We start from the raw sequence: 12,279 nt of genomic DNA, 5'->3' as shown, positions 1-12,279 counted from the left end.
GAACTTGAAGCTCAGCCAGGAAGTCACGAGCCTCCAACAATCGTTGCAAAACGCGAACAATGCCACCAACAGCGCCAAATTTAAGGAGCAATCACTTCAGCAGCAGCTGGACATGGCTCAACGCAGTGCCGATTTCTACGAGAACGAGCTTAAGACCAAGAATGCCGAGAACCTCAAATTCCGCAAGGAGAAAGGCGCACGGATCACGGAGCTGCAACGTATCAACGACGACGCCACGGCCAATATCCAGTCCCTCAAGGCAAGCGAACAGCAACTGCGCACACGACTACTCGAGGCGCAGAAGAAGGCAGACGAGGGTTGGACCAAGGTGCAGCAGCTTCAGGAAACTGCTGCCCGTAATGTCGAGAACTTCAACCAGGAACTCGCTGCCTCGAACCGATTGGTCCAATTATCGTCGGAGCACACTCTTACTCACAAAAACAGACTTCAGGAGGTTGAGACTCGACTCGAGCATGTCAAGAGGGAAAGCGAGGACGTCATAAGGCGTCTCAACGAGGAGCTTCAACACGAACAAAAACAAAATGAAGACGCCGCTACCCAGATCGAGACACTTCAGGCTGAAGTTGGTCGACTCGAGGCGGCGCTGGTCGGCTCTCGAGGCTCCCCGGGACAACCTGGCTCCGCACCGCAAACACCCCGACCGTTGAACGGTTCCATGTTCGGCCGCCCCGGTTCTCCGTTCGCAACCCCATCGTCGACGAGGAAGACGGTCTCGGCCACCCAAGCTCTGGACGAGATGTACCGGATCAAGGGCTTGCTGGCGGTTGAACAGCAGAAGACCAAGAATCTTCAAAAGGACATCGACGAGATGGTGGATCTGCTGGAGTCCAAGGGCCCTGAGATCGATGAGCTTCAGTCCGAGAACGAACGCTTGCAGAGAGAGATTCAGAACATGTCCCATATGTCCGATGAGAGCTTCAGGGAGCGTGATGACGCTAAGAAGTTGGCCAGAAAGGCCGAAACCTTGCTAGCGAAAGAGAAGGCCGAGGCCAACATCTTGCGAAACCAAGTGCGCGATTTGAGTGCGCAGATGCAAATGATGATCTTTAACTTGGAGCATCGTGACCAAGAACTCACCCTTGAGGAGACTTTGCAATTCCAGCGAATCCATAACGCCTCAGGTTTCACTACGGAGGACATGTCGGATGTCGACGCATTGGTAACACAGCGCCTGGTCGTCTTCAAAGACATCAAAGATTTGCAAGAAAAGAATGTGCAGCTTCTTCAGGTCATCCATGATCTCTCTGAGCAGATGAAGAACGGGGATGACGCGCTGGCAAAGCAGCAGGCTGTTGACGAGCACAAGGAAAACCTTCGGCTGAAGGAGAAGATGAAGACTTTCCAGGACCAGCTGCAGCAAATTGAAACTAGAGCGAAGTCCGTTATGAACGAAAGGGACATGTTCCGACGCTTAGTTGAAGAGAGAGCGTCGGGCGATGAATCGGCCTCGGCCATGGGAAGGGATGGTGTCCTCGCTAGCATCGAGCAAAACTCCACCATGAACGAGGACGTCTCGGACTACGCCTTACTCCTTCGAGAGTTGCAACAGAATCGTGACGCTGAACGTCAAGAGTACCTCACCGACCGCAAAAGCTTGAGGGAGGATGTAGAGAAGTTGTCTGCAGAGAAGCACGCTCTGCAGACTGAAGTTTCCAAGGTCTCTAGCCAGCTCTCTCTTGCTTCCGAACGATACGAAATGCTCAAGTCGAATTTCGCTGCCTTGCAGACCGAAAACCGGGAACTCCAGAAGAGGAACGAGTCTCTCTCCGAGTCGGCTGCAAGGCAGGATATTCGGACGCAACAGGTCGCAGAAGATCTGGTTGAGGCACGTGGTCTGTTGGACAGCATGCGCAACGAGATTGCCAATCTCAAGGCCGAGAAGAAGCTATGGAAGGATATTCAGGAACGCCTCAGCAAGGACAACGAGAATCTGGTTCAGGAGAAATCCCGCCTCAATGGGCTCCTGGCCACGCAGCAAACCCTCCAGAACGAACGCGATCTCAGCGAAGCGGAGGCCAAACGTAGGCTTCAAGCACAGGTCGATTCTATGGAATCCGAACTGAGTGCTACGAGGCGCAAGCTAGCTGAGGAGGCCGAGGAGGTGAAGAAACTGCAGCTTCGAAAAGAATTCGACTTGCAACAATCTCAGAAGCGCATAGACGAGCTCACATCCAACCTGAGCAAAACTCGAGAGGAACTCGTCTCTACGAAGACAAGCAAAGACCATCTTCAAACTAGAGTTGACGCACTTACCATCGAAGTCCGCAGTGCAGAGGAGAGAGCAGAGCGTTTGCAACCGCGACCTACTCCGCGACCAGGATCGTTGGTCTCGTCAGGCCAGGCCGAAACGCAACAAGACACGGATGAGCGCATCCAGGAGCTCATTCACGAAGTCACTGATGTGAAGCGTGATCTTGACTTGGCGAAGACTCAACTTGAAAATGCCAAGGCACAAGCCGAGCAATACAAGGAGCTTAGCCAAGCAGCAGAGGAGGAGCTTGCCGCTATGAACTCAACTCAGGATCAATACACCCAGGAGATGGATGCTGCGCTCAATAGCAAGGACGCCACCATTAAGGAACTTCAGCAACGTGTGGAAGACCTGTCGTCCGAGCTCGGCCGGTCGAACGCTGAGCTCACCACTCTCCGTGACTCCCAGGCAGAAGTCGAACATCGCTTCCAGGACGAGAAGACCATCCTGGATGAGGAGATCAAGCGACTCAAAGCCCAGGAGGAGAACTACACTGCACTGTCACAATTCCACCAGCAAGATCTCCGTGCTCAGGCTGAGATTGCCACAAACGCGCAGCAGTCATACGAGAACGAAGTATCAAAACACGGCGAGACGGCCAAGACGTTATCGAACCTGCGGGCTGAGTACAACCAAATGAAGACAGCTGCAGCCACGTTACGAGCCGAAGCTGAATCAGCCAAAGCCACGCTGTTGCAAAATCAGGGCTCCTGGGACGACCGACGAAAGAGGTTTGAGCAGGAACTCTCGGAGCTGCGCGAGCGACATGACGATGCCAATGCTCAGAACAAGTTGTTGCACCAGCAGCTGGACAGTGTGACATCTCAGATCTCAGCACTGCAGCAGAGCCGTGCCGAAGCCAGCGAGTCGCTAGATTCAATAGCAGCGCAGCCGACCTCTACATCTGAAGACAACCTCAGAGAGATCAACAATTACCTGCGCCGAGAGAAGGATATTCTCGAGGTTCAGTTTGATCTCAAGTCGCGTGAAGGCAAGCGGCTGCAAGAAAAGCTCGACCTTACTCAGGCGCAATTGGACGAAGCGAGACTCAAGCTCGAGCAGGAACGGCGGTCTCAATCTGATGCCGAGCGAAGCTCCATGTCGCACAAGAACCTCATGGAGAAACTCGAGGAGCTAAACCTATTCCGCGAAAGCAGCGCCGCCTTGCGCGCCGAAGCACGCCAGGCCCAGGCCCAGGTTGCCGAGAAATCGACCAAAATATCGGACCTGGAGGCTCGGATCCAGCCTCTCGAGGCTCAGATTGAGGAGCTGCAGAGTCAACATGCATTTAAGGAGGCAGAGATTAAGCAGCTTCAAGAGGATCGCGATCGTTGGCAGAAGCGTACGGAGGATATACTATCGAAACACAACCGAGTGGATCCTGCCGTGGTCGAAGAGCTGCAGCAGACTGTCGCAGCCCTCGAGACAGAACGGGATGCACTGCAAGCAGCCGAGGCGCCCCTGAAAGAGAAGATTGAAGAACTCAAAAACGCCCTCGCCGAAAAGGACGCAAATTGGCAAAGCACGAGAGAAAAGTTGACCGCCCAGTTTAAAGAACGATCTCGAAACCAGACGACCCAGATTCGGGAGATCACCGCCGATAGGGACCGCCTGCAAAACGAGTTGAACGAGTCCGACACACGCCTGACGTCCACCAAAGAGGAGTTGGAAACGGAGAAGAAGGAGCGTCTAGCTGCCGAAGCATCCATCCAGAGCTTCCAGCAGCAAGTCCAGTCACTTGCTGAGGCAGCTCAGCTGAACACGGGCCTGAACGCGCCGGTGCCAGAGTTGTCGTCCGATTCCGCGAACCAGCAACAAGTTGTAGATCTTGAAAAGCAACTTGCAGACGTCAAGGGTGAGTTGGAGCATGTCAGCGCGCAGAAGGCCAGCGTCGAACAAGAACTGGAGAATGTTCGTGTGCAACTTGGCACCGTTACGTCTGAACGAGATCAAGCACTGGCAAATGCGCAGTCTACCATATCCAATGGTGATGTCACTATGGAGAATGGTGCTGGTGCGGTAATGCCTATGCCGCTAACAGACGCCGAACGAAAGGCTCTGGAAGACAAGATCGTGTCGTTGGAAGCTAAAGCCACGGAGTACGAGGCTAAAGCCCAAGAACTTGAAGGGACCCTGAGCTCGAAGGTTACCGCTAGATGTGAGAGCATGAAGGCGAAACTGAACAAGACACTCACAGACAAGAAGGCGGAATACGAGAAGGAACGGGAACAGATGAGGCAGGAAATGGAGAAGAAGGACTCAGATTTCAAGCTGCGAATGGAGCAGGAGCGAAAAATATGGGAAGCCGAGAACTCTTCTGCTCCCGCCGAGGTAAAGCCACCGGCAACGCCCGCACAGCAGACCGCTGCAGGAACTCCTAGAGCGCCACCTGCAGATCCTGCCTCGGTACTGGCCAACTTGGGCGATGGGGAGGTGCGCAACTTTGTGCTCAAGAACACAACAGTTCTAAACATCATTAAGGACAATGTCAAGAACAAGGTCACAGAGGCTACCAAGAAGGTCAAGGAGGAATGCGAGCAGAACCACATCCCCAAGGCGGAGTTAGAGCAGAAGATTGCCCAAGCGAGAGAAGCGGCTGTGAAGATGGCAACTTCGAAGGGTACGTTACAGCTAAACATGGCCGAAAACAGAGCTAGAGCTGCAAATGCGAAACTTGCTGTTGTTGAGAGCGCAGCAAGTGAGACCCCACAGCGCCCCGTGGCAGAAGTGTGGGCGATTGCGAAAGACACGAAAGCACCTCCAGCGCCATCCAAGCAGCCAACGCCAGCCAACGCACCAGTGGTGACACCAGGTGCCAATGCGGCGCCCAACGCTGCAGCTGGTAAGTTTGAAATGCCCCCGCCAGAAGGACGAGGACATGCTAACATTGATGCAGCACCTGCTCAGCCATCTGCCCCGAGCAACGGCGCCCCGTCACAGCTTCCTAAACCCAATATGGGGTCTTCGCTGCCGAAACCGCCATCTTCAATTCCGGTTCCCGGCAGCATAGCGAACAACCCCTTCGCGTCATCTCAACCTGCTGCTCCAAACCCTTTCATGGGTGCCAGCAGCGTAGGGTCAAACGCACAACCGCCAACTGGCCAGCAGCAAGCTGCCCACGCGGCCCCGCAAGCCACACAACCAAAGTCGGGCATCCCACCGCCTAAGCAAAGCGGTATTCGCCAGCCGAGCGGGACACAATCGACAGGGGTTAGAGGTGCTCGTGGCGGTGCTCATGGCCGAGGCGGCAGAGGTGGTGGTCAAGGGCGTAATTCCATGAACCCTGGCGCGGACAACTTCCAGCCCGGAAACAAGAGACCCAGAGGCGACTCGGAGGTTGGTGGTGGTGTAGGCGCCAAGAGAATGCGCGGAGGTGCTGGTGGAGCTCAATAGGGGAGACTTCACTAAGGAGGGGAGGAAAAAGGGGGTGGCACTGTACACATACATGTAACAGAAAGATCTCTCTTTGCTTGACGGAGTAGAAGATGTGTTCCGGAACAAAACATAACATTGCCTTGCATTTCGCTTGGAAGGTGGCAGGAGGCATAGCATTGCGCTGGCTCAGGTTTCTCGGGCCGATTTGAGGCGTTGAGTCTATGAATTAGACGATATAATCAATTTTCTTTGTATAGCATGAACCTTGCAGTCGTTACCTAAGTGTCAATCGTTACCGCAAAACTGGGCAGTTGGTGACAAAATCGAATAAAGAGAGTGCATGTCATACAATGGTACGCCGAGAATTCGAAAAGGGGTAAGAGAGGCATATGGTTAACGAGGTTAGCAGCTATTACTTGTAGGCATGCCGCGGCTAACATCACGCGCTGCGTCGAAGACAGAAGTGAGGGGATTGGCTGCAGGCCCAACGGCAAAACGGGATAGGGTCCAGGTTGTTTGGGTACAAAATCTGGATGGTTGCGGTGTCAGGTCGATTTGGTCGTCTGACCAAAAATGGACTGAGCCCAGTATTGAAAACTGGGGGTTGATGCAGCGGCAGGTTTTCCGTACTCTTGGTTCAACTACACGGAGAAGAGTTTACAGTACTTGGACTTACTGCGAGCCTCTTCTATCTTGAACGGGACAGCGGGAACTATGTGCACGATACTACTTTAATGTCGACGTGTAAATTTTAGCCTCTTTAGTTTCAGTTTCCACTTAAATATGCATCCATTCAATTCGATCCTCTAACATACCTATTCTATACGTTCATAAACACATATTTGCCGCTCAACACCCTCCCTCTTCCTTGTCGTCCTCCCGCTCGCCCTATCACGTCTCAGCGCCGCAATCTCCATGGCCCAGTGCCACCACCACAAGTACATGCGCCGCAAACGGAGTGTATTCCATCTGCGACACGCCAGTCTTTCGTCCAGTGCAAAAGCTACGAGCCCGGCGTGTTTAGACAGGGTCATAGCAGGAGGTATCGGTGTGTTGAGGGAGATGGGGGACTGGAGTGGATGGTAATTTGGATGCGAAATGTAACCAAGGGACGGGGGGAGAAGCAATAGTGGAGGGAGCTGAATCGCTGTTGAGCTTACTAAGGGCGAGTGAGGTCATTGGGGGGTCAGAGATTAGGAGTGTGAAAGAGGAGAAGCCCCAGGGAGACTCTGCAACTGTTGAGATGGGCGCTCCACTGCCACAGTTAGGTCGTTGTGGGGATGGTGCGCCATGGGCGTTGTATATATGGGGCGGTTCACCAAAATCTGGAACAGAGGGATTCAGATGTCCATATATATTCATTTCATCACAGCTTTCACAAGACGATAGATAGCTACACGTTCATTGCTGTGACTTATCCCTTCCATTCATTGAACCCTTGCAAAAACCACTCAAACCACCGAAAACCCAAGGCTCCATACAGCAGAGACAGAGATAACAGGGAAAAGCAGTGGTATCCAGCCAAAGAAAACAGAGATGCAAACCGAGACAGAACAGAGGTATATCAGAGGTAATCGAGGGAAGGAGGTGTTGAGGGAACTTATGTATCCCGGGCGAGGTGTGTGTGGTGGGCTGGGATACACATGTTCCCAGGCGTCGAGTAATTCCCAGAGGAACAAAAAAGAGTGGCCAACGACTTATTTGACGGCAGTCTTGGGCTTGGCGGCAGCCTTCTTGGTCTTGCCGGTGGCTTTTGCTACTACCTTCTTGACCTAAAGTCGTCTTAGTATACGCATGAACACAGAAGGCAAGCATATCTTGAGAAATGGGAAGGGGTGACGTCGACAGCATCGTTCCAGCTGTACGAGCTAGCAAAAGTCCATCTCCAAACAAAGTGTTTCAACAGATTGGCAGTAGAGCGAGCAGACAGGTTGTTCACTCCTTGCTAGTCTGGTGAAACATTATGTGGAGAGTCGGGGGTTATGCCAGATCATCCCCAGATGTTCCAGGGGTTTATTTTGCTACGCGACTGGGATTTCCTCGTCGCAAGGGGCAGATGCGGAACTAGGTTTCTGTTTCAGGCAAGCAGCTGCCCAAGCTTGCAGAAAGCTGCCGCGACGAACAGTCGATCCTTGTCTGGCATGGAAGCACCCCCATGCTTGCTTGCTGAGCAGGGCCCTCACGCTTTCAGGGGAAGCAGCAGACACGCCGACGCACCAACGACCTTTGCAACCAGAAGAGCGCGACGGCAACGTCATGGGGCATACAAGCAGAACAGCAGCGGCACAAACGAGACGTCGGCGCATATCACAGCTCCCACGCGAGATATCGCGTTGGATAGAGGGGCGCAAGCGGAATCTGCACGTACCTTGGTGCCGACGGCCTCCTTCTTCGCAGGCGCCTTCTTCTTGGTGACACCAACGGGCTTTGCGGCCTTGACCTTGGTCTCGGGCTTCTCAGAAGGGGTCTTGGTCTTGGGCTTGGTAGTGCGCTTGATGGTGGGCTCGGTGTCGACCGTCTGGAAGACGCGCGGCGCCGAGTGGCCGGTGGCAGAACGGGTTCCTTCGCGTGCCATTTGATTGATATGAGGGGAGTTGCGGTTTTTGCTGATGTCAAGCGTTAATGTACGGTGTAGCGCGGCGGAAGATGCGTGGAGACTGTAGTCGCGAGGCGGTATGGCGACGCGAGGTGGAATGCGACAATGGGGCAGAACGGGCAGGGAAAGAGAACGTGGGCGGGTGTGCGCTTACCGTTTGTGTGGGATGCGAACGAAAAAGGTGCGCTTTGGAGCTTTTGGCGGTGGAAAAATGCGCAAGTGACTGGGTATGAATCGCGCTGAAGTGATCACACAGCTTGACGAGTCAAAAAAATTGGGAAAAGTGTGGAAAGTGGGAGGAGAGGAAGCAGTCAAGGTGGACTGATGAGGAGATGTTGTCGAATCGTCGAGTGCGGGTTGAGCGGTCGGTCGGTTCCCAGTCGCGCTTCCCTCCCAGTTATTATTTTAGTTCGATCCAGACCCTCCAGACCCTACTATCCGAGACGAGACATCGCGAAAACAAGGCGGGCCTAAAACACCTTGATAATGATTCCACCCAAAACGCAGGAAGCTGGGGTGGCAACGCTCTGATTCTTTCGCTCATTTGTTATGTCGACAGCAATTTCTTCATCGTCGGCTGCTATTGGAGCCTTGCGACTTCAGTCTTGTTGCATCCCCGATCTTCGCTCCCACTCGTCTGGGATCACTGCCACTGCTTGCATATCTACCGGAACAAGAGATGGCCCTCGCGAGTTCTCTACGGGTTGGTATACCGCTGCCGCGCGCCTGATCGGCATGAGGCACACGAGGGGCCTGGCGACATGAAATGGTTGGGTCTCGTCATTTTCTTCGGTTTCCCAAGCTACCCGACGGCCTGGCCCTCCTTGGTCGGCTGTTCTTGCTCATTTCGCCATCCTTGAGTTCATGAGACCAACCTGTGAAGATACAGACGGTGCCATTCTTTCATCAGCCTGTGGCAGAATACCTCGTCAAGTGGCTCCAAGTCAGAGCCCCCGGGGACTCGTTCTTGGAGAAATCGCAATGTTTGATCCAGGCTTCTCAGTTTGCCCGCGTCGTTCATGCTTGTAGGTCCCGGTCTGCAGTCCGTGTTGGAGGGCACCACAATCCTCATGACGATAGACCACGGAGAATCAAACGGTGAGCTAGCTGGCGCCACGACATGCTCCGGTGGAGACGCCTAACGGTTCGCGCCGCCCCCGCATTCTTCCACTACACCACACGTCTGATGCCATTCGCACCACGTATGTGGGCGGTATCTCGTCACATACGGGTTCGATGAGACCACATGTTGTCTTGAGAGCAGCCAACTCAATGGGTTCTCATTTCAACCACCGTCGCTGGGGTAATATCTTGGTCTGTTTTTTTGCTGGCGCACAGAGGGTTCCGCGCTGCAGACATGCGCTCGGAGCAATGCAATTCTGCGCCCTGAAATTCTGCGCCCTGAAGTCGTGGGAATTTGAGTTCAGCCGACAGACCCGACTGCAGGGCACCGCCGTTGAGGCTCTCTACCTGACCAACGGCTTAGATATTACGTTTTCGAATGTTCGTGTTTTCTATTTTATCCCCGTTTTGCCATTCTGCCATGTATTTCCCGCTTAGATTGGCCTGCTCCTCGCGCGACATCAGTCCAGGGGCTGCGGCAGTACGACGCGGAATATTAGACAACGTTGTCGTCGAGACCGCACTCACCGGTATTCGGTGTCGAAATACCTGACAACCAATTCTGCACCGCACTTCGTAGTGCAGTCGCCTCAACTGCGACTCATCATATGCATTAATTCAGTCTGTTCGTGAGACTCTTGAAGGTCTTTCCGACTCAAACGTCGAACCCGGGTAGCAGACCCACGGCTCGTAACTCTCATCGTACAGACGGATGCAGTCGTGGCAACTACGCATGGTTTCCCACCTTCTTCATCACGAGGCGAACCCTGGTGCTTCTTGTGCTCGACTTGCAACGCCCCTTGTTCTCGGATCAGACAGTGAACAGCAAGATCGTTCGCGCCCTAATATCCCCTTCTCATCTGCGCCACACCTAGTCTTTTACTTTGTTGGAAAGTTCTGCTTGCTATAACTGGTGCAGGACAGATGAGTTCCGACTGGCAAGCGGTGGTAATAACTCGACTGGTCCGCCTTCTGGCGCAGTCTTGGAAAATTGTGAAGGCGATGTGGCTAGAACTTCTCCTAAGACGGAAACCGGCATGCTCACGGGTCAGTGTTGTGCCACGAAGGCTAACGCGCATCCTGCACAATGAACATAACGAGCGGTTACCAGGATGGCCTAGCCGTTCATGTACTAACGAAGCAGGTACGGATTCTCTCTCTATACTTGGGCCCCACAGCTCCTCTGCAGTACACCCTAATACTCCCACGGTCATACAAGAATGCTTAGCTTCTCTCAGGAGCTTTATCATTATCGATGCGGAGTAATATATCTTCGAGTTTGCTGCCGAGCTTGCTTGGCCCTTGGCATGTCGGAGCTAAACAACCACGTTGATATACCAGTGAAGAGCCGGGATTGGCTGGAGACATTCTTAATACCACTACAACTTATCCCGAAGTTGTCGGCAATACCGAAATTTCCACGGGAATGATGCAAGCTTCGCTGGATTCCTGTGGATGTTCCAATCAGTAACGCTGCTATACTTGTCTTCCTGAACCAAAGTACCCCCCGATCGTTAAAACCCAATATCCACGCCTTGGGGTGATATGCAAGCTACCCAGACCCCAAAAAAGTGTGGCGTCAATATCACACGAGGGAGTCGGACGGCGTGGTTACGGCATGGGGTTTGCAGTCTACCATGTGGCGCCAGGAATGTTTCCACAACTATAACGTGGCCCCGACAAACTTGCCCGCACCATTCATCGGAAGATGCCAACTGTCAAGTGCAAACGATATATCCATCTAGGTGGCAAACTTCTTGTTCGGTTTTGGTGAAGCACAATAAATTATACTCGATGCGGTGGCCTCAACCAGTCCCGCGACAGGCCAGAGGACTTCAAAGAAGTGCGCGGCGCCATCACTCAGGAGTTCCACCACATCACCTACATAACCATCATTCTGCTAGTCGGCCTATTTTCCCTTGTTATCTGCGCCATAATTACGACTGGCGTGATGCTGTACAGCACTAAGACGTTAAGCGGCCGCAATTGTCGCCGGGCCTACGTTCTACGGTTGGTGTTTGACAGCGTCGTAGGGCGCTGGACCGAGTCCTCGGCATCTTTTAGGGCGGAAAGGCCGACGAATACGGCACTCCTGAAGTAGGCAGAGGGATACTATATGACTAACTCCGTCGTTGAGGAGAAGGGGCAAATGGCTGTGTCGATGTCTCCGAAATATTAGGGGAGGAACCAAGGAGAAGGGAACATGGACTGGTTAGATTTGTTCAACAAGGTAAGGGGGAATACAGGGCGGGGAACCGGTGTAGCGAGTGTGGATGAATAGAGTATAGCCTGGTCACATGATCAGAACGTGGGCATGAACTTCCTATAATACATTTCAACGTAAACGCTCTCCTCGTACATAGGAGCTCTATGAGCATGGAAACCCCCTCCCAAACACCTAGATTTACCATATCCATCTATGAAACCCTACTTACGAAAACTAAGCAGCCCAACCCACAAAACATGTAATACAGCACAACCTCGTCCCTAAACCACCACCGCTCACCTTTATATATACAACCCTCATCGGTGTTCCTTCCCTACTCCTCACATTTCACAACCCCAACCTCCGCCTGCAGCATATTCTTAACGAGCGTGTGCAACGTCTGATGCTGCCTCATCAGTCCTCCTCCAGCCAATCGTAGATTCCTCCCCCTTCATCACCATAGTATGCCACCGCAAAGACACATTCACCTGCGTGGGGTTGGTTGAGCTGTCATTCACTTGGAGTGGGTAGAGAAGAGTGTTGAGGTGGTCAAGGTAGGGTTGGCTCATCTGTTTTGCGCATTTTTCTATGGAGAGGTAACGTTGCTTCCGGTTATTCGAAAGTGAAAGTCCAAGTGTAAGCTTCAAGGCTCAGTAGAGGGCAAGAGATAGGTGTGGTAAAGTAGAACCACGACATAGCTCCAGGGGA

The 12,279-nt window shown here is 53.1% G+C and overlaps 3 protein-coding genes across 3 annotated transcripts; 2 read left to right on the top strand and 1 right to left on the bottom strand.

Moving 5' to 3' along the window:
- Nucleotides 1-7,344: 7,344 nt before the first annotated feature.
- BCR38DRAFT_485048 (uncharacterized protein) lies at nt 7,345-8,222 on the bottom strand (the record flags this gene model as incomplete). Its single annotated transcript, XM_040863828.1, has 2 exons — nt 7,345-7,419; nt 8,016-8,222. 2 exons carry the CDS (start codon nt 8,220-8,222, stop codon nt 7,345-7,347), a joined length of 282 nt encoding a protein of 93 aa, XP_040715314.1.
- A 178-nt stretch (nt 8,223-8,400) lies between these two features.
- On the top strand, nt 8,401-9,291 carry BCR38DRAFT_202160 (uncharacterized protein). Its single transcript, XM_040854105.1, has one exon. It carries the CDS (start codon nt 8,576-8,578, stop codon nt 9,101-9,103), a length of 528 nt encoding a protein of 175 aa, XP_040715313.1. The 5' UTR covers nt 8,401-8,575; the 3' UTR covers nt 9,104-9,291.
- Nucleotides 9,292-10,968: 1,677 nt separating this feature from the next.
- On the top strand, nt 10,969-11,689 carry BCR38DRAFT_433394 (uncharacterized protein). The gene has a single exon (XM_040860247.1). It carries the CDS (start codon nt 11,160-11,162, stop codon nt 11,331-11,333), a length of 174 nt encoding a protein of 57 aa, XP_040715312.1. The 5' UTR covers nt 10,969-11,159; the 3' UTR covers nt 11,334-11,689.
- The last annotated feature ends 590 nt before the right edge of the window (nt 11,690-12,279 follow it).

The sequence above is a fragment of the Pseudomassariella vexata genome (assembly GCF_002105095.1).
Source record: "Pseudomassariella vexata strain CBS 129021 chromosome Unknown BCR38scaffold_7, whole genome shotgun sequence".
Classification (NCBI taxonomy): domain Eukaryota; kingdom Fungi; phylum Ascomycota; class Sordariomycetes; order Amphisphaeriales; family Pseudomassariaceae; genus Pseudomassariella; species Pseudomassariella vexata.
The sequence above is the reverse complement of the archived record's forward strand: the minus strand, read 5'-3'. Positions and strand labels throughout refer to the sequence as shown.